This window comes from Thermobia domestica, chromosome 4, assembly GCF_964235325.1.
Source record: "Thermobia domestica chromosome 4, izTheDome1.hap1.1, whole genome shotgun sequence".
NCBI lineage: Eukaryota > Metazoa > Arthropoda > Insecta > Zygentoma > Lepismatidae > Thermobia > Thermobia domestica.
In genome coordinates this window covers 14719719-14742901 of record NC_137457.1, presented here as the reverse complement: position 1 = coordinate 14742901, position 23183 = coordinate 14719719, and the positions used below count along the sequence as shown (strand labels likewise).

General features: G+C 32.8%; 1 protein-coding gene across 1 annotated transcript in view; it reads right to left on the bottom strand.

The window, feature by feature from the left end:
• Window positions 1-638: 638 nt before the first annotated feature.
• LOC145683632 (uncharacterized) overlaps window positions 639-23183 on the bottom strand; it is a 153555-nt gene continuing 131010 nt past the window's right edge. The window contains exon 4 of the mRNA XM_081754970.1: window positions 639-832. Coding sequence (XP_081611096.1) covers window positions 732-832 — 101 coding nt within the window. The 3' untranslated portion in view covers window positions 639-731. The remainder of the gene's footprint in view (window positions 833-23183) is intronic.

Genomic DNA, 23183 nt, shown 5'->3' with positions numbered 1-23183 from the left:
TCTCAGGCATGCTCAAGGCACAGGGGAGAGATTTTTATGCTGTTGGAATTTCTGAGCTAGTACAAAGATACGATAAGTGTTTGAATGTTTATGGAAACTACGCTGAAAATAAAGCAAAGAAATAGTTTCCAAATGCATATAATCAATTATTCTTATTTACTTTGGTGTTTTTTTTAAAGCTAATTGGAGGTTAGTTTCCGAACGGCTCTCGTAATATTACAGATAGATTGTGATATGTATGTCAATTAATGTTTGAAACAAATGTAACAAAATAATATAAAAACGAGTCACATTATAATAAAAATGTACTACTGACTATGAGAACTAAGTATTTTAAATTGTAAATACTGCAATAGGAAAGACATTTTCGCGTGAAAAAATTTTTATGTCTCCTTTACACGTCACGACTAAAAAAATCTAAAAATAGAAATAAACATATGGTAATTTGCTTTACTTACAACATATATCACTGCAAAAGAAATTAATTTAATTCTGAAAATTAATGCGCAATGTACACAATATTAAAGAGAAAGTGGATTACAGGATAGATAAAAATTATATAATCTGTTGAAGTTTTCTGGAACCAGTTCTATCTTCTGAATTTAGAGTGAAATGTTGTATTGAATGTTTTTCCGTTTTGGTGTTAGAAAGTGATCCGATGTTGCTTTCATCGAAGCATAAGGTTTCAAGCGTAAAGTTTCGCAGGACCCATTGTGTTGGATGGTGTATGTTTAATTGAAATCCTCATGCGCGTCGTAGCTGTCATCTGTCTGGTGATATTGTTGTTCATGTTCCAATGAAGAAGTTCTTAGTTCTTCACTCCCCTCATCAGCTAAGGAGAGCAACATATTTCCATAATCATGCAATAATTACAAAATATACAACTTAATACAACATATACAACTATATTAATATTATGTTAAACTAATATTCATTTTTATGTACTTATCAACTGCATACTCAAATAACAAAGATACGAGGAGCATCCAATATGTTATCTACCTAGACAGGAAGGGAGGGGCGGAGCATAAAAACCTCTGACATGCACGCCAAGACCACTGTGGGAAACCTCGCTACGCAATTTGAGGTCAGTTGCATTAACGTACTGAACTTGAGCAGAGTGTTTGTGTTACACCGCGAAAAATTGATTTACAGGAGTTGGAGCATTGCTCGGTCATCAACTTTCTCACCAAAGAAGGGGCCAAAGGAGATCCAAGAACAACTGGTGAAAGTGAACTGGGATGCAGCATCGTCAGACTTCCATATTGTAAACGAAATTAGTTACCGATTTATTTGGACGTTGAACACGTTTTTTTAATATTATTTTTTTAATATTTAAGTAAAGAGTGGTTTTTTAAACTTTTAAATGATATAACCTCTTAGCTGACTATATGATAACTGAGAAATGTTTTTACGCTTAAAAATATTTTAAACCATATTTGTAAGTTTTTTAAAAGCTAAAAGTTATATACTTTTTTTATTATTTTACGAATTGATATTGGAAATATTATTACACTTATTAAGATAGTTTCTGATATTTTTCTTGTTTTTATATTATAGCGAAGGAATGCATACGTGTTTGTAGATATTTGTATTTGAATGTTTATTGCTATGTTAGAACTTTTTTGACCGTTAGTTGTTTGACATTGCTCTCACGTAGCATTTCAAGTTATTATTATGTTTTAAGGCGTGCTGTATGAGTGTGCAACATGTGTTTGTGTAAGAGCGTGTTTTAGAGTTTTTTATTTCATTTTTAAAATTTTGAGTTTAATGTTGTTAATTGACCTAATTAATTATTAATTTTCTTATTCATTAACAGGCATGAAAATTGTTTAATAATTTTTAATACCAAACATATTAAAATTATATACTTTTATAGCTTACTGCCATGACCAGAAAAAACACAGGGAAATAGAAAGAAAAACTACTGAAAAAATGTTTTAGTGAGAATTGAACCCAGAATTTTACAGGTTCATGTAGACGCTTTTACTCGGCGAATCCAACATGTTATTTTGTGAAGAATATTTAATATTGGGAAGTAAATTGAGAATTGAGCCTTTGACTATAGTTTTTTTTGTTAGGTTTAATTTTAAGATGATTTTTTACAGAATGTTGCGAGAGATAAAGACAAACATGGATTGAAGAGAATAGGAAACTTATAATTGGGTGACAAGCAGGTTTTAATTTTATTATTTGCTTTCATAATGAGCATACAGGCTGTGCTTTCATACAAATTAAGGAATTTGAAACTAATAGATAAGATAATATGGAAATTCACTTACATTTTGATCCTTGTGGTAGCTGTACTAAACCTTGAAAACTTGTTTTTTTGTAGCTTATCTAATTTTTTAGGTGAATGATAAGTTTAAAACTGAAGTATAGACCTAAAATATGGTGTTAAGTAAATGTTGACGTTTTTTTATATAAAACTATGGAATGCATTTTGCATGCCTTTTATATTTTTTGTTTGGGAGCTTTACGTGTATGTTTGATAGAATAAAATAAGTTTTGGGCTTATTTTAATAAAACGGACTAGATTTTGGAAACAACCTTCACTTAATTTATTTAATTTCAACAGTTAATACTTTGTACTTAATTCAGCTTTGAATTATTTACATAAATTTGTACAAAAGTTTAAATATTTACAATACTTTTGGGGTTTTAAAAATTTGGTATACTACAATATTATGTAAAAGGACCTATCCGCTTTACCAAAAGGACCACATTGTGTCACGTGATCAGATCAAAAGTCACGTTGCGTGCTAAATCGGGTCTGGAGATTCCAAATCCACATGTGAGATATTTCAAGCACGTCATTTTCGCGTGGGGCATCCTAGGTAATTTGAAAAAGATGCATATACTCAATTATTATTATTGATTTTACTCAAATAACTTGACTTTTGGCAATATTCTATTCATGTTTACCTTATGTCCTATATATCGCTTTTAATCTCTTCATTATGTCTTTGCAATAAGCTTTTAATTAGTGATCTCAAAAACTATTATAGTTCTTGAGGTATGTGGACGACCTCTTTGTTTCTTCGATTTTTCATTCACTTTAATGTTCTTGTTTCGTTATTTTTTACTGTGATCCATCCATTTTAGCACAATTTGCTTTTATAATATATAATTTACATAGTTTCTTCTATATTTAAGCTGAATCTCACTGTTTCGTATTTGAGAAGTGGTAAAATTATTTGTTTTTAATTGATATTTCATTGATATTAATGTTAATATTTCGTGCTTTTTTGACAGTTCCATTCATTTTAGGAGGATTTTTTTTTTGGAATATAGAATTTACATAATCGTTTCTACGTTTAAGCTGAATTTCAGTCATTTTCCTTTTTTTCGTTTTCGAGATAAGTGGAGAAATAATTTGTTTTTCATTGACTTTCCATTGACATTACTGTTAATGTGCAGTGCTTTTCTGACTATATTCCATCCATGTTAGGAGGATTTTCTTTTGGAATATGTAACGTTATTTCTTCTGCTACGTTACATTCCCTGATTCCAAATGTATATATTGAATATGCAGTTCACGAGATTATCATGAATCACACAACACAGTTATGCACTTTTAAATATATATATTACCTTTCAACATATGTGATGTTTGTCACATTACAATATTACATTCATTCTTTACAAGATTGACTCTTCGTTCTTTTTTTCTTTCTTAGTTACCATAACAACGACATCAAATAGATAAACGAGTTGTCATAGCAAAGAAATCAAGAAATATTTCGACATTATACAAATATTTAAATTATTTCTTTATATTTTTCTTCTTCTTCTTAAGTGCTTGTACCTTTAAAATAGCACCTTTGCCCGTAAACAATAAACATTACTTAGAAAGTACATACAAAACTAGACAATATTGTTGTATAATGACTCCCAAACTATGGGACTTCTTTAAATTGATCACAATTAAAGAAAGCATCTTGGACCGTTAAACATTTCGTATACATTAGTGACCTTACTTTTTGAATAGACTTCATATATATAAAAATTACATTTCATAAAATAATATAATATTTTCATTTTATCTCAATATTATTCTTATATTTATTCAATAATCAATTTTATTTTAATTCTATAAAATTATCGATGAGAAGGACATATTCAAAATGTGGCAAGTTTGTTGGTTATTTTTAGGTCCTAATAGATTTTAGATTCTGTAATTCAATGCCATTTATACTCATTAACAATAAAGTTGGTGTGAGTTGAAATACAACGTATCATGTTTCATTTATTCGGGCATATTTAACATAAACTTGATAGACAATATTTGTATCGATGCATAGATATGATTGCATAAAATGTGAACAAAGTAAAAATTACAATGAAATCATAATAATATTCAAAGTGAAACAAAACAAAAACCTATTGATATCATAAAAATAATCACACAATAAAGAATTAATGTGAAACTTCGATATTATCTATATTAATCTTAAATAAAACTTCTGTAGGAACTAACTTTTCAACTAATTGCATCCATTTATTTTTGGTATGCTTTGACGGGCGCGATACCTTTAATTCGTCAATATTTCGTAAACCCAAAAGTTTATCAGTCTTTACATCCTTTAATTCGAAAACCTTAGGGTTAACTTCTCTAATACATAAATAAGGTCCAGCATATAAATCACAGAACTTATAAATTCTCTTCAATGACGCATCACTTTGAGGGTGTAACATCACAAAAAAACAGGTCATTGATTTGAATTTTGGATCTACTTGTCTGTTGATGTTCGATCTTTTGATTCCTCGGGAGAAATTTCCGTGTTCTACGAAGACATACCATAATGACAAGGTGTGAATAATCCAATTCATCATTCTCATTAAGTTTGATATTAAAATGCTATTCTATGAATTTTATTGAATCAGTTGCATTATGAATATTCGACGGAGCAACTCCCAAGGTATCGGAAACTGAATAATTTAAAAAAGTAGGCAATTTCCGTGACGTACTTAATCCAGTCTGTGTGTTTATTTTCGCAACAGTGTCGAAATAACATACCGAGATTTCTATGAACATTTTCAACAAACGAACTACTTGGATGGTAGGGAGTAACAAAATGTACTTTAATATTGGCATTATTCATCGCACGGATAAATACATTACTGCTAAATTGTCTACCATTATCGCACAAAATACGTTAAATTCTGCCACAATGTGGTATGCACACATTTAAGATACGATGCACAATTGCAGAAGAAGTTGGTTTTCGTAAAGGATACGCCCACTAAATATCTTGTAAAAACATCCATGACAGACAAAAGAAAAATATCGCTCGAGGAAGAGGTCCGTACAAGTTGATAGAAATGAAAGAATGAGGTCTTTCAGGCATGATTGACATCATTGGTTTGTATATAGATTGGAAATGATGCTTAATTCTCATGCATTCCTCGCAATCATTAATATAACTCTTAATTTGCGTCCTCAGTGACTTCCAATAAAAGGATTTACTAATTTGTGAATATACCTTTAAGTATCTAAAGTGACCAAAATCGTCATGATATGCTTTTAACATACGAGGCATTAATGTCGGGGGAATGCAAATTTTCTTCCTATTTTTAAATTTGAAATCTTTAATCAAAAGTACTTCATTAGACATTTGATACAGCGAATTCCAATTACGAGGACAACCACAATCCTGAATTCAAGAAGTTAAATGATACATGATTTTGGAATAATCTTCATAATTCTTTTGGTGTTCTTTCAATTCATCTATGGATATTTTGGCTATCTCGTCTTGTAAAATTTAAAGGCATTTATAGATAACACTCGGTGATTATCGTCTGGAAACAATCTTGACAACAACATTAGTCACACCTTTAATATGTTGTACTTCAAAGTCAAAAGATTGAAGTTCCAGTGACCATCGCAATAAACGATTGTTGTACCCTTGAACTTTCTTAAGATGTCGTAAAGAACTATGGTCAGTCAAAACTATAAAATGACAACCACTTACATATGGAGCAAACTTTTGGAGTGCAAAGCGTACTGCAAGTAATTCAATTTCAGTCGTCGTATACTCTTTCTCTGAACTTTTCAGTGTACGACTAACGCAATGTATGACAGCTGGTTCATCTACAGTAGGGTTAGGTTGCTACAAAATACCAGAAATACCGGACAACGATCCGTCGCATTGTATATAAAAAGGATGATCAAACCTAGGGTGATTCAAACGAATATTTTCCATAATTCAAGTTTTCAGTTTGTAAAAACTCCTTTCTTGTAGAACACCCCATTGCCATGTAATCCCCTTTTTAGTCAAAGAGAATAAAGGCTGAGCTAAATCTGCATACCGAGGTATGGATTTTCTGAACCAATTGAATATCCATAAAACTTGTCGAGTTTCTTTCAAATTTGTTGGAGCTGGCAGGTACTTTCTAGCTTGAATTTTTGATTCACTGAAGCACATTCCCTCAGCGTCTATTGTATACTCTAGAAATTCAATAGAATTCTTTAAAAAAATGATTTTTCTAAATTAACAGTTAGACCAGCATTTCCCAAACGCTCCAAGACAATATCTAAATTTTTCAGATAGTCCTCATGTGTTTTCCTATAATTAAGATATCATCTGCATAAAAAATTACGTTTGCTCGTAGATCTTGTCCTAACACTTTATTTAGACATGAAGCTAAAGCAGCACTTCCATTAATCAAACCAAAGACTACTCGGTTGTATTCATACAATTGTCCCTCAAATGAAAAAGCTGTAAATGGTCTAGAACATTCTCCTAATAATATTTGGTTATACGCCATTACTAAGTTCAAGTTTCCAAATATAGTATGTCCCTGCAAGGAACTAAGAATTTCTTCAACAGGAGGATATCTAACTTGTTGTAATTTTATATAATTATTCAATTGTCTCAGGTCCAGTACTATTCTCAGTCGTTTGCCATCCTTCTTAGGCACTACATGTAAGGGATTTAAATGAACACTCTGAGAGCGACTTATTATATCATCTTGCAACATTTCACTGATTTGGTTTTCACTTCCTCTCTAAATCTATATGGTATGATATACAGTTTCGATAAAATAGGAGTTTCGGTATCCACTTCAATATCATACACAACATTTTTACAACATCCATGTCTTTTAGAAAATACATTTCTATGATTATAAAGAATTTCTTTGAATTGGGATACGAAATTTCCATGTGTTTTATCAATAGCCTATGCAATTACATCTACACAATTATCAAATTGGCGATCTCTATTGTCCATAATAGCCTCTTCATTCCTATGTTTCCTGCTATCTGTTTTATTATCACTGCAATTACTTACACTTAAAACAACATTATGCATAAGAGGTTGACATTGGCAAGCGAAACTATCACTAGCAGGAATCAAATCTTGAATAATTTTATCATTAAGATTTTGTATAGATAAAGTCCTGTTTTTAAAATCCAAAACTGCTCGTAATTATGTAAATCGAGGCTTATTAATACCTTTTCATTCAATTCTTTTATAACCAACATAGGAACCGAAATTTCGTAATCTTGTATAGTAAGTATGACTTGTGTCTTTCCCATAACTCTTTTCTTATGTTTACCGGTATAATAAATTAAAATTAAATTGTCTACCTTTTGCAGTCTAGGGTTAGAATATTCTTTTGTGAATTCACACCAAAATGAATATGAAAGAAGTGATACAGAAGCGCCAGTGTCAATCAGAGCTTGAATGGGGATATCATTAATCTTAGTAGGTATTTTAGCTATACAAAATCATTATCGGGTAAACACATATCTTCTACATCATCATCAAATATCTATAGGCAATTGCTTACAGGAATATACTGAAGCGCATTACTATAATCTAAAGCTTTAGGAATAGTTTCATGTATAAAATAGCTAATCACTGAATTTCCATATGAATTTAAATCACTATGTTGTTGGTTGCTGTCATTTAAATGATTTGAAGCATTGTCCTATAAGTTTAAATCACTGTTTTTATATTCTTGCGAATAAATTGCTGACGTGGATTTAACCCGTTCCACGTCAGCCGGATCTAGTTTAAATTAGCATTGTCAAGAGATTCGATTAGGTTGCATTGAATGACACAATCTTGAGTACAGTCCGGTATGTTATTTACTTCACCAATTCTTTGGTTTCTATTTCAAAAATTTCGGCCACCTATGTAACTACTACGAAATCTGGGACTTCGTGAGAAATTAGTTCGATTATTTACATTATTCCTAAAAACAGTATAATTATTATTTCTATTTCTTCTGAAATTATGTTCGGTCGTATTGCCATTACGTGAAAATCTAACATTGCCTCTCGTAGTATGACTACAATCTTCTCTAACATTGATATTTCGATCAGGAATATTGTTAGCTTGATTTCTGTTATTATTACCTTGCAATCTAGTCTGACTTCCATAATTTTGGACTATCATTATTAAGTGATTAAAATTAATACATTGCGAAGAGATCAATACTTGCTGCAGCCTAAACGGTAATTATATTCTTATTGATGCGATAATACGTGATTCCTGCTGATATAGATTGATCTGTTTTAAGTCATTATACGCAGAGATTACAAAATCTGTAAGGCTTTTGTCCACTTTCGGATCAAAACGTCTGTTTCTAATTTGACATCCCGGTCTAACATAAAATCGTTCTCGAAATTTGCTAACAGCGCATTTTTAAAATCGGAATAATTAAGCAGATTGCCTCTGATTGCTTTGTACCATACCGAACAAGAAGGTAACAAAATATGCGGTAAGATTTTGAGAAAGTTAGCCTTATCTATTCCAATTAATTCACACTCTTTCTCAAATTTGTCTAAAAATGTACTCGCTTGGATGTCCTCCGATCTACCGCTGAATTTAGTTAATGGTGTTATTTCACTGAATTTCACGCGACTATTATTATTACTAAAATACCTTGGATGCCGAGGTTTCAAGTGTGTACGGTTCTTGCGACGTGGTCTTCTTTCTTTGTCGTCAGTATTTGTGATGGTAACTCCCCTTTCAGAATAGACTTCCGATGAGTTGTCTTATTCACATGGTCTTGATTCATTTCTCCTATGTTCTTCATACACAACGTTGAGGGCAGGATCAGGATTACACTGGGCCGTACTGATTTTCTCTCTGATGGTATGAATCTCTTCTTGCAGTCTTCAAATTTGGTTTGTATTTTCCTTGACTTGCGTTTCGACTACATTAACAGTACTTCTCATCACTGCAAAGCTATGATTAATTTGTTCCATACTGTTGTCGGTTATTTCCAATTTGGTATTTATCTGCTACGTTACTTGTTCGAATTTGGAATCCATCTGCTGTCCTATTTGTTGTGCCAGTCGTTCCAATTTGGTATCCAATTTGGAATCCATCTCTTGTGACATAGAACTCATTTGCTGTCCTAGCTATCGTAAAAGATTAATTACATCCGTTGAAGTCTCAATTGGTGGAATATCGACATCTTCAACTCCTGTATTGGTATCCATTTTAGGTCTTCGGTATATTTTTCTTTTATTACGTAGTAATAGATATTCCGTGATGCTGAGTGAGATAGTTTATTGATACTTTTGACTAATCTCAAAGTTCCACGGTTTCGGCACCATATAAATATGTAACGTTATTTCTTCTGCTACGTTACATTTCCTGATTCCAAATGTTTATATTCAATATTTATACAGTTCACGAGATTATCATGAATCACACAACACAGTTATGCACTTTTAAATATATATATTACCTTTCAACATATATAGTGTTTGCCACATTACAGTATTATACATTCATTCTTTACAAGATGGCTCTTCGTTCTTTTTTTCTTTCTTAGTTACCATAACAACGACATCAAACAGATAAACAAGTCATCATAGCAACGAAAGTAAGAAATATTTCGATTTGGTACAAATATTTAAATTATTTCTTTATATTTTTCTTCTTCTTCTTAAGTGCTTCTGCCTTTAAATTAGCATTTTTGCCCGTAAATATAAACAATACTTAGAAAGTACATGCAAAAATAGACACTATCGTTGTAAATATAGATTTTACATAATTTTTTCTACGTTTGAGCTGAATTTCAGTCATTTCCCTCTTTTCGTTTTTGAGATAAATGGAGAAATTATTTGTTTTTCACTGATTTTCCATTGACATTACTGTTAATGTGTCGTGCTTTTTTGACTATATTGCATTCATTTTAGGAGGATGTTCTTTAGAAATATAGATTTTACATAATCTTATCTACGTTTGAGCTGAATTTCAATAATTTCCCTCTTTTTGTTTTTGAGATAAGTGGAGATATTATTTGTTTTTCATTGATTTTTCATTGACGTTACTGTCAAGGTGTTGTGCTTTTTGACTATGTTCCATCCATTTTAGCACAATTTGCTTTTAGAATATTGAATCTACAAAGTGTCTTGTACATTTGACCTGAATTTCAGTCATTTCTGTCTTTTCGTTTTTGAGATAAGTGGAGAAATAATTTGTTTTTCATTCTTTTTCCATTGACATTACTGCTAATGTGTCGTGTTTTTTTTTTTTGGGGGGGGGGGACTATATTCCATCCATTTTAGGAGTATTTTCTTTTGGAATATAGATTTTACATAATCTTTTCTACGTTTGAGCTGAATTTTAGTCATTTCCCTGTTTTCGTTTTTGAGAAAAGTGGAGAAATAATTTATTTTTCATTGATTTTCCATTGACATTAATCATAATGTTTCGTGCTTTTTGACTATGTTCCGTCCATTTAAGACAATTTGCTTTCGGAATATGGAATCTGCATAGTCTCTTCTATATTTAAGCTGAATTTGAGGCATCTCCCTCTTTCGGGTTTTGAGATAAGTAGAGGATTTTTTTTTTTTTGTATTTTGTTGAGATTGGAATCTAGACTCTACATAGTCTCTTCTACATGTGAGCTGAAATTCAGCCATCTCCCCCTAAGGTCTGTTCAGATCATCGGAATCGGATAGGCCTTTTCATAATTTCTATTAACTATACCGTGAACGTGTTTTGTAAACCGGGGAATAGATTAAAACGTAAGTTAGCTCCCTCGCTGTCAATTGGTTTTACATCCAATGAGTGGAGCTGCTAATGAAACCATACAATATGCGCTATATTGCATCAAATTCTAATACCGAAGTTATCACGAGACTTATTTTTCAAATTGGAGGAAAGGGTAGATCACCGTACATAATTCGGAAACCTCAAAGAATATAAGCAGTATTGTGATATAAGATAATGAAAAAAACCTATGTATTAAAATTTTAGATTTATTGTAAATATGGTGTAAAGATATCAGTTTCCAGAGAAGCAATAACAAAGTTCGTTTCCAAGGAAGTTATAAGCAGAAAGTTAAAACCAAAAGTGAAAGTGTAAAAACAATACATGGAACATAAGCAACATACAGGTGAAAAGTAGGCCTGAAGAATACAGAGTCTGCCAGAAAAATGTATATATTTGTTATCCAGTATCAGGACAATTGTTCTGAAATTTAGGTATGTTGTAGTACGGTTTCTTGCTCAACAGATTCCGCTACTGTCGACACGGTTAATGAGATAAGAAAATGGCAGGAACACGTCTGAAGTTCGAGCAGCGTAGAATCTAATGTGTTTTATCAGGTTTGAGAATACCATCGAAGTGCAGCGTTAGTGGAGAAGGGACTTTAGTACTGAAACACCAACCCGCCTGGACAATCAAACGCATTCTTGACAAGTTTGAGGCCCATGGGACGAATTGCGATATTCACAACGGAATATCGGAAAGTACGAACACAGCAACAAGTCCTCCTACGTCGGCTCTCGTGCTGGAAAAATTTGAATTTTCATTACAGAAGTCTGCTACTCAACCGTCAATTAACATGTGATTTGTTTTCATGACTCACTTATCTGCTTTCGATTTCCAGAAATTTAGAAATTCGGAATTTATTTTCGCGTTTATAAATGGTTGCAAACGGAAATCTACTAGCTGACCCCTGATAACGGTAGCTCATGCAAAATAATATTTTCTTCTGTACCACATATCGATTATCTTTTATCTATTTGAAGATATCATATAATTACTGTAAAATTAGCGGTATTTTAATTTCGCAGTGATTAGGCCTCTTAAAGATGCAATTTGAATTTATGTTGTTTCCGTTTACTACCGAGAATTCAACGAGCATACAATTATTATTAATGCATATTCATAAGCTTCTAATAAAATCGTATACACATAGTTAATAAATAACCTATTCAATTAAAAGTTATAAAACAATATTACATTACAACCAAATTATTTTCTTTTACAAAAATTATCATGGAATCTTATTTTTGAATTGGGGGCTTAATTAGCCCTGTACTTCTTGGACAGTTCTTGGACAATTCTAATTCCACCAACAAGAATCATTGGAATTTCCAACTACAAGAAGGAGGGTAAAGAAACTATGCACTATGTTTTGTCACATCGAAAAATTTTACACATATTATCCTGCAAAATTGCTTTGTATACCTATGTTTAAACATGCAACATGGGGTAAATTTGACCACTTGCTTCCTTATCCTTCATGTATTGCAACCCGAAACAATATGTTTACTTGGAAAGTTGGAAAAGAATAAATTTTATGTCTTTTTTGGTGCAATAATTACAAAATACGAAAGTTCGTGTTGACTATAGTTAAACCAAGGTTTGTGCTAATATAAAGCATATATGCTTATCAACTGTGCAATAATAATGTGTATGTATATTTAGTTATAGGGCATTAAAGACAATAGTGCGGTACCTTATGATAACAAAATTTGTGGCAAGACTTGTTTTATTTATGCTGCTAAAGACATAGAGTAAGGATAAGAGTTTCAGCTGCTCTTCCCGCTGAAACTAAGTTACGTGAATGGAGACTGTGGCGCCGTCGCTCAAAGGAGTTGGATACTACGAACTACTAAAAACAAGAACGAAGCAAATCATTCAGAGCGCGTGAGTCTGATAAAATTAGCCAATGATACACTTAGCTACTACTAGTAGCAGACGATGCACTCTAGTCGAACAAAGAGAAAAAACAACTCAAAGAGAAGACAACGTTACAACTTAAAGACAAGAGAGAAAAGACAGGAGGAGGGTCTATATGCATATGATGACCATGAAGTTATTATTCTACTTTCTGACATAACAATTGACCACAGTTTTCATGTGTCTTCTTTGGCCCAAAGCCAAAGTTTGTAGACAGAGCCAGGCAATACTGAAAATAATAAGTTCCTTTCTAAAAGGAGGTTCCGAAAAAAAAATTAATCTTTACCTTTGTTTAGGGGTTAAGAGAGAATGGACATATTTGAGCCGAAGAAATCATTGACTACGATACAAATAATAAACCACTTGATCTGTCATCGTCTATTTTGAGTCATTCCCCACCGTTCCCAATACGATTAACTACAACATGAAAACTCTCTTTAATACCACTCACTTCTAGCCGCAATTGGCATCAAAGAAAGAGGCAATCAGTTGATTTCGATAAATGCTGAGCAGAAATTTATAATTTTCTTAACTTACAAGGTGAAAGAGAGAAAGAAAGAAGGGGTAAAAAAATAAGATTTTCCTTTGTTGTTTATTTTTCAGTCAGATGAAAAATATTTGACGAAAAATTTTTAACAGGAAAAGTTGGAAAACAATAGTAAAGTCTTGTAGCGTGTAACTATGTCACAGCAATCTCTGATGTTTGATAAGGTGGAGAAGTTCACAAGATATGCTTGTCGACGTGTTTAGGGTGTTGAAATAAGAACTTATTTTGCAATTGCAAAATGTCGGAAAATGTTTTAAATCGTGATTAAAGCGGAAAAAATGACAATTGTGCTAATATCAGTAAGGAAAATTTGCAAAGAAACCAAAAACCAACAGCGAAAATAATAAACAAGACATTAATTCAGAGAAATACTAGAAAAAAAGTTTTTAAAAAGTGGATAGAATTTAAAAAGACAGCAGTGGTGTTAATTTTAGAGAAGAAAATGTGCAAAAGCAGCAATCGAAAGACAACAAAGAAATATCCAAAGAAGTAACATATATGTATTACTATTCAGAGAAAGACGTAAATATTATTATTATCATTATCATTATTATTATTATTATTATTATTATTATTATTATTATTATTATTATTATTATTATTATTATTAATAATAATAATAATAATAATAATAATATCTCCCTTGGCAAACACATACACACATATTATATATATAAACACTAAGGCCCCCTAAACACAAATCTGGCTACGCTACTGGCTACTGTATGTGCCTTTCTTACATGTGATCCCGCATTCGATTCCCGGCAGGAGAGTACAAAGGTAATAATTTTAGAATAATTTACATTAATTAATCATCCATCTCCTTTACCGTAAGGGAATAATGTGGAACTAGAGAAATTTAAATAAATATCATATTGTCATAAGATAAGGCTTATTTCTTTGCTAGAAGTAGCTTTCTTAGTCAACATGCTTTTTAATTTCGGCTACCTTCTTCAGGATAAATGCTAACCGATTTTGTTTTTAAAGAAAGTTTCAGGGTTCACGTCGATTATGGAGCGCTATGCAGTACGCTTAACATACCGCATCAAATTACCATATCCTGAGAACTATACAATCGAATAGACTTTCCACCACTTGTAGAACATATCTCACTCTTACGTAAACGATACATAGCCAAATGCCTATAATCTCATAAAGATATTTTTCTGAACACAATCTTCATAGACTCTGAGCGGGATTCCTCTTTCAAATATGGTCATACACCGTTAAGTATCTTGATCACACTTCACGTAAACAACCTTCCTATGGATCACTTTCATTTCAGATTCTTTCAACGCCAAATCGGTCATCAAGCCGTTCCTAATTTTTTCTATGGCTGCACTATTCTTTCCCACCAATAATCTACGCTCCCTATGTCTACATCCGTCTTGAAACGCCCCAAGACAGAAGAATAACATGCATTCGTTACTATGAACCATTTTACTGTGTTGTAGCGTATAATGTACTTTCATCTCATCAATCATGCAAGAGTAATTATTAAAATTCTAATTATATTCACCATGTACTCTTATATACCTTTTTTCAATGTATACTTTCTTTCATCTTTTTCGGTTATTTCTCGTTAATAATTTCCTTATGATATATATCTTTTCCATAGTTCAATATCATACAGTGTTTATTTATTATATATGTTCACACACATATAAAAAATATGGTCTGAAACACGAATGGCCTGAAACAAGGAGATGCGTTGTCGCCATTATTATTCAGCTTTGTCCTGTAATACGCTTTAAGGAAAATCAAAGGTAACAACCAGGGCCTAGAGTTGAATGGTATTCACCAGGTTATGGCGTATGCTGATGAAAATTTAATAGGGGATGATAGGAGAACAATAGAAAGAAATGCAGAGGTCTTATTAAACGCTTGCAGGGACAAGGGTTTAGAAGTAAATGCAGAGAAAACTAAATACATGGAAATTCGTCGGGAACGTAATACGACAAATTATGGATGCGTGAAAATATCGAATAATACTTTAGATAAAGTGGATACTTTCAAATATCTGGGATCAATATTAACAGACGAAAACCATATTCACGAAGAAATTAAATGTCGACTAAAAGCAGGGGATTTGTGTTATTATTCAGTTCAAAATCCCTTGTCATCCCGAATTCTGTAGAAAAATTTGAAGCTTAAAATATACAAAACGATAATCATGCCTGTTGTTCTGTATGGTTGCGAAACATGGTCCCTTACTCTGAGGGAAGAACATAGACTGAAAGTATTTGGGAACAAGATCCTGAGACGAATATTCGGACCCAAGAGGAACGGGAATGGGGAATGGCGGAAACTTCATAACGAGGAACTACATAATTTATACGGTTTACCAAACATTGTTAGGATCATCAAGTCTAGGAGGCTCAGGTGGGCAGGTCATGTAGCTAGGATGGAAGAAGGTAGGTACGCTTTCAATGTATTAACTGGAAGACCAATCAAGGAAAGACCATTAGGAAGACCTAGGAGCAGATGGGAGGATAATATTAAGATGGATCTCGCAGAGATAGGAATACAAAGTAGAAACTGGATGCAGTTGGCTAAGGATAGAAGTCAGTAGAGAGCTTATGTGAACGCGGCATTGAAACTTTGAGTTCCATAGCACATAGAATTAGTTAGTTTATGTTCACGCACATTGATCTATTTCAGCATTTTTGAATATAATTGCTCTATTTTGCCAGAGTGATTTTGTTTAGATCACATTGTCCAACTAATTTTATTTATATTTGCACTTGTTTTCAGCAGATCAATTACCGAGAGAGAGGCCGTAATCCTCTAGTGTCAGTTCAATATGTAACTAATGGATAACTAATACCAACGGAATGAATTATACCCTATACACAAATACATAGTTGAACAACAAAATATTCTATAAGAAAACCCATTCCTTGTTACAACTCAAATCCTTCTTTTCATAAAAAGAAAAAACAACTGCAAACAGATAGAAATCATCTAAAGAAGTTGCTAATTGAATACAATCTCGAAAAATAAGCGCTTTTTTAATTGGTTATTTAAATTTGTATGGTCAAATGGCGAAAATTGGAACTGTAAGGCAGGAATTTCAAAGAGAAAAAAGTTTGCTTGGATTCATTTTATTTCTTCCATATCTTGCTACAGCATTGGTGAACTTAAAACTTAATCATGCAGAAAATTACAAGAAAAAAAAATCTTACAGTAAAAAATAAATTCAGTAAAATAATTCTATTTTTATTTTATTTTTGCCACTCAACTGACTGTGAATTATTTGATATCAATATTAACTTTTGAAATGAATATTACATTCTCTTTCGAGCGATGAAAGGAGATAAGAAAATATGTTGAACGTTATAAAAATTGAATTCGAGACTTCAACGAATTTACACGTTTCGTGACCCATACACACTGAAAAAACAGTGACTTTTCCACATCTGTAAGTCTTTTCATCGGTTCTCCTGATGTACATTCGCCTAGCTCTTGTAAGATCCATGATACGTTTTCGTAAAAAAATGCAGTGTTGTGTTTAACTGCCTATTTAGGTCATATAACTAGCATTTAAGAGAGTTTGTTTTATTGGTCAAGTCATACTTGGACCAAAGAACACTCCAGATGCGTTTTGGAATCAGATGGTCAACTTGGGGCGTGACACCACATTTATTTCTTGAGACAATTTCCCAAAAAAATTCCTGCCCTTAATTTTCAAGATATTTTGTAATTTTGCATACGCATTGTGTACACATCTAACTATTTATCAAATTTTTGGGGGGATCTCTACGTCAACCCGAGCTTGAGCCCAAGGGGCTCAAAGTTTTCAAAAAAGGATTTCTTCCGGAAAAATTCCCGGAATTTCCTTAATTTCCCATTTCTGATGTACGATATGGACATACAAGTGGTACTCTTTGAAAGTTTGCTTTATTCTAAAGAGAATGAGGTATGAACCATGATCCTGCGATAAATAGCAATGAAACAGTACCTGCTTGACCTAAAGTCCAAAATTTACCTCAAAAAGCGAGGATCTTATAAGGGCTAGAGTCCATACCGTTCCAAGTATCAAGACCATATTTTAAACTTAAGGTTTTTATGTAATTCTCCAAGGGGAATTTTAGAATTTTCTTCTTACTCCTGAAATAAGGGTAGTTTACTGAAAGGCCAAAAATGAATATTTGCAATTTTCTGGAAAATGGCTCTAACGATTTTGTTTATATTTTTTTAAATCAATTTTTCAAGAGCAACTCCATACTGTTATGTAAGTCGTTGGGAAAACTCGAGAAGAGGTTGTTTACTCTTAGGATGAGTTTTTCTGACGATTTTCTCAAAAATGACTGCAAAACGGTTTATACCTGATAAATACACATTTCGTTAATATAACGTGGCAATATGGCATAACTAATTTACCTTGAAAAATGTAGGAGGGTTAGTTTATTTTTCGGACGATTTTTTCAGAAACAATTTAGAGAATTTTGTTCATATTCCATACATGAATATTTCGTTAGTAACTGTATAATGTTGTATAAATTACTCCTTAGGACTATATTCATTAGAAGTAGTTTAGTCTTGGGATAAGAGTCTTTTCAGACTGCTTTCTCAAAAATGACTCAATGATTTTATTCGTATTTCATAAATATATAATTTAACCCTTATAAATTCCTTGCTTTTTAACGTAAATTTTAGACTTTCAGTCAAACAGTCATTGCTTTGTTGCTATTTATTGCAGGATCATGGTTCACACCTCATTTTTTTTCACAATAGAGCAACCTTTCCAGCGGTGCCACTCGCTTGTCCGTATCATACACCAGAAACGGGAAAACCGGAAAGTTTTCCAAAAAAATCTCCTTTTTGAAACCTTTGGGCTCCTTGGGTTCGGCCCGGGTTGACGTAGAGATCTCAATAAATTTGATAAATAGTTAGAGATGTACACAATGCAAAATTTCTGTATGATGTCTTGATTTTTTTTTTTTTTTTTGAAAATTGCTTTAGAAATGTGATGTCACGCTCCCCGCCCCCATTTGGCGCCACCAAGTTGACCATCTAGTTCCAAAATGCACCTGGGGTGTTCTTCGGTCCATGTCTGACGTGATACTTAGAAACCCCGCCTTAAATGCTTGTAATAGGAAACACTGTTATACGACATAAGCGGTTAAAGACAACACTGCATTATGGTGCGAAAAGATACCGTGGACCTTATAAGAGTTAATTAATATTCCTATAATGTTGCATAAATAACTTGCGTGAAAATATTTACAAGGAGTAGTTTACTCTTGGAGCGAATACTGTGACAGTTTTGTATTTTAAATGTTAAATTTATATAAAAGTACAGTGTAGCTTCTAGGATAATTTATAAAAACTGCTATGCAGGATAGTCAATATGATAGTTGAAGAGCTCAAATAACAAGACATGATCTAATTGAGTATTAATAACAATTTATGTTCCAGTTTCGGTAATTTATCATTACATTTATCAGACACATTTCTTGACATACATTTCGGCTCTATTGAGACAATGGCAAGAGGTATAGAAGTTAGTGAAGAAAGCGACAATGAAGATGACAGAAGAGATTGAAAATAAAATATTTAAATTCGTAAAAGACTGGATTGGAAGAATGGCAGAGAAAAGATTAGAGAGACATACGTAAAGAGAGGAAAAGAAGAAAATAGTAAGGTAATAATACTGATATAGATGGTGAAGAAAAACTAATAGAAGAAAAAGGCTAATGTCTTACGTTAGATCATAAAAGAAAATATTTCTAATGAAGACGGTGTTAAATGATAATGCATCTGATGAACTTTATGAAAAATTACCTGAAAGTAACAGTTGTTATCAATAGTTACTATTATGATCAAGTTTAGTTACTTATTATCAGTTACGGATAGATCAAAAACTAGTATGAACAAGTGTATAAGGTGGTAATGAAATCTCAGATCATGATGAATATATTTTAAGAACCCAACAGTTTAAGATTTAAGAAAGAAATTACAAAAGCAGTAATTAAAATTACAAACACAAGCTTATAACTATGAAAATAATAGTAAAAATTATTTTTAAAAGTAAGAACGAACTGTTGCATCCTGTTAAGAAAATCAATTTGTTTTTTGTTTGTAATATAAGGTTCGAAGGATAGAGCAGGACTATTTGTTCGTTCAAATTTGAAAATGAAACGAAATCATTAAGTTTTTCATCCCACGGTTATGCCGGTTAGGTTAGGCCAAAGGAGACGGTGATTATGAGAAATGAGTGAAATGGTGGCATGAAAAGTGGGAGGAAACGGGAGAACCCCGAGGAAACCCACGAGCGCGGTGATTGTTCACCACAAAGTCCACACGGCGCGAGCTGGGATCGAACCAGGGACCGCAAGCACCGGAGGTGAACGCTCTCCTACTAAGCCACCTCGCCCCCCTTGTTCAAAATTGAGATAAACCCTGTATTAATAGTGAGTTCAGATTTTTTGTCTATAATGAAAGAAATAAGACAATTGGTTTACAATAATTCTTCTCGGGCTAACAGGCAGCTGAAGATAGTGATATCCGATGTTTCGAATGCAGACATCGCCTTCATCTTCAGAGATTGTGATGAAGAGACCGGAGACGTTGGCATGTATATATTGTGACTATTTAGAGAAGAAGGTATGAATGGAAGCTTGTGATTGGCTGAGGAAAATGATGGCTCCTGATTGGCTGTTGTTGCGGCCACGAGAAATGACTTTGTTGAATGTCTGTTTTCTGTTCCTGAAAAGGGCCGACCATATAGTGCTGAGTTGAAACTCGTTGTCTCTGTTAAGAATGTTCGTTTCACGTGTGATAGGTATGACTTCCTTTATTATTCTGTTCAAAGAATAGCTTCACTTGGCTACTATAGCAGTATTTGTAAAATCAATTCTATGGCCATTCTCTACAGAATTGATTTTACACATACCACCGTAATAGCCAAGTGTAGCAATTTTTGGGACAGAATAATAAAATAAGCCATAGCTATCGCACGGGATGTTAACAGTCTGAATAAGGACAATGGGTTTCAACTCGCTCTATATGGTCGGCTCTTTTCAGGAACAAGAAAGAAACATTCAACAAAGCCATTTCTCATAGTCACAACAACAGCCAATCAGGAGCTAGCATTTCCCTCAGCCAATCACAAACCTCTATTCATACCTTCCCCCTATATATGCATGTCAACATCTCTTTTCTCTTCATCACAATCCCTGAAGATGAAGGCAATGTCTGCATTCGAAATATCGGATATCAATATCTTTATCTGGCTGATAACTCTAAGACTTTCTGGAAACTACTTCGCCAGGAATAAAAATCAATTCTTTCTTCTAATTGGCTTACGTTTATTATTTTTTAAAACAACATTTTCACTCCTAGGCATTTATATCCACTAAATTTCAGCTTTCTGTTAACTTAATGTATTTTTAAAAGATGTATATGAAGTTGTACAAAAAAGGTATTCATTCTAATTAAATGGAAATAAATCTTTAAAGATTCTGTTTTAAGATCAATACAGCAACAATTGATAGTTAGAAGCAGATTTCCTGTAGTATTACTTCAAACAAATGCTCTTTATCTTACATAAAAAACGAACTTCATGTGGAAAACATATAGAACTTTTTTTATTATTCTTATAATTAAGTGAATCTACTATAAGTTTGCTGTTTTCTATTCATCTACTTCATCCATATTGACTCCGAAACTATTACTTAAATAATTAATACTTTTCTGACCCGAGTATATACTTGTTTATTAAAATTAAAATAAGTCGTAACTGTTTCAAAGCTTAACGTTATCTTCATCAGGACTTAACGTCTGATGAAGATAATCTGAAGTTATTGAAACTTTTAAGACATTTTAATTTTAACAAATAAGTATAAGGTAAGTGCACCAATAGCTGACACTTTAAGGATGCATTTCTAAATCTAATGCTTTGGTTTGTAAATGAAGCAACATAGGAAGATTATGGCTTTAGTAACTGAAAGGTTTAAGTTTAAGGAAAGGTTTTCAATCCATATAAGACCTTCAGATAAACATATGTGAGTTACTGAAATTTGTATGGAACATAACCCACTTGTACCAGTTGCTGACACACAGAAAATACCAATGAACCAATACCTGACGTAGTAATGTACCAAAAGCTGACAGTTTTACTTTAAAGAATGTATATATAATGAAATCATTTATTAGTAAGAATAACTTCACGTATTCTTTTAAAATATAGGTTAAAAAGAAGTAACAGATTTATAATAGGTAGAATCTGCTCTTTGTTTAGTACTTATTCAAATATATCCATTTAAAATTTCAAGACATTTCTTACCTTTTGTTAACGCGATAATTCTCAATTTCTTCTATCAGATATTTAGGTGAATTGATTCCACCTTGGAATCAAATTATATTTAGGTGAATTGATTCTTTTCCAATATGTTTTCATATGCATACCATAGCTTGTCTTCAACTTCCGGCCAACACCAGCCATATCTAGTCTTTAGCGTAACTTTGACGAAAGCTTCGTTTTGCTTAGTCTCCAAAACCCTTCCTGGAAAATATTCAATTTTATATTGAACATTTACATAAACATTGACGTGAAGATTGCCCTCGGGCTCACTTGCACAAGTTGACATCCTTCCCTGATACCAATCGCCACTGTCTCTTGTCAGATTCAAGTTGAACCTCAATGGAAGAGTCGGATGATTCCTCGAAGAAAATGTCACGTTTTCTCTTTCGTCGAACTTTTAGTTTCTTCTCTTCCTTGCCTTCTTCACTAGTTCTCTTTGTTTCCTCCTTTCTCCCTTTTCTTCCTGAATACATTCCTTTTCCTTTCGCTTATTTTCATTATATTTCTTCCACTCTGCCGATGTTGCGACTGAAGCTATTTTCTCTCGGTGCAGCCAAAATAAAGTTCTTTTAAATGGTGAGGGAATTAATAGTATCATTACTTTCCTTTACTCCCTGTTCATAGGTAGGAACGCCAGTTTCTGTAGTTTTCGAAGTCCTTGGAATTGAAAACATAGTTTCACTTCTCTTTTGATGAGTAGAAATTTTAGTTACTTCTGCAACTTGTTCTTGCGTAGAAACGTGAGTTCCTGTAATTTCCGAAATGCTTGAAATTGATATAATAGTAGTGTCATTCGTATTTTGTTGAGTAGATATTTCATCCGTAACTTGTTTGTTGTCTATTCTGAGTGGAGGATCATGTCTGCTACACTTCTCTGCATCCATAGGAGGAAAATATTTTTATCTTCCATGTTGCCTAAAAGCGTGCCATCACAATCGGAGATTTTTTTTTAACTTTCTCAGTACAAATTGTTTGTTCTTGGAAACGCAAGAATTAATTTATTTGGCCGTGATGAGTTTCATTGGAGAGATTTCCGGAAGATCTCTCTAAAGTTGTTCCTCCTTTCCTGAACTTTTGATAGTCTACATTATAAGCGCTGAATGGGTAGAGACCACATGCTCTGAATCCATTTTGTATTGCAGTTGGAGTTATTGACATTTTCTTTCTTTTTTTCTTTTTTTTTCAAAAGAGGTGCAAAGTCTTTATTTCTTAGCTTTCTACCGTCATGTTTGATTCTCCACTGATGCACACCACATTTCCAAGCGCTCTTGAGTGGATGGAAAACTGAAACATCCATCGGTTAAAGAACATGAGTGGAATTCGGATACAAAGCTGCAAGCACAATACAATTGTTACTACAAAAAGTGCTTAGAGACTCAGTGAG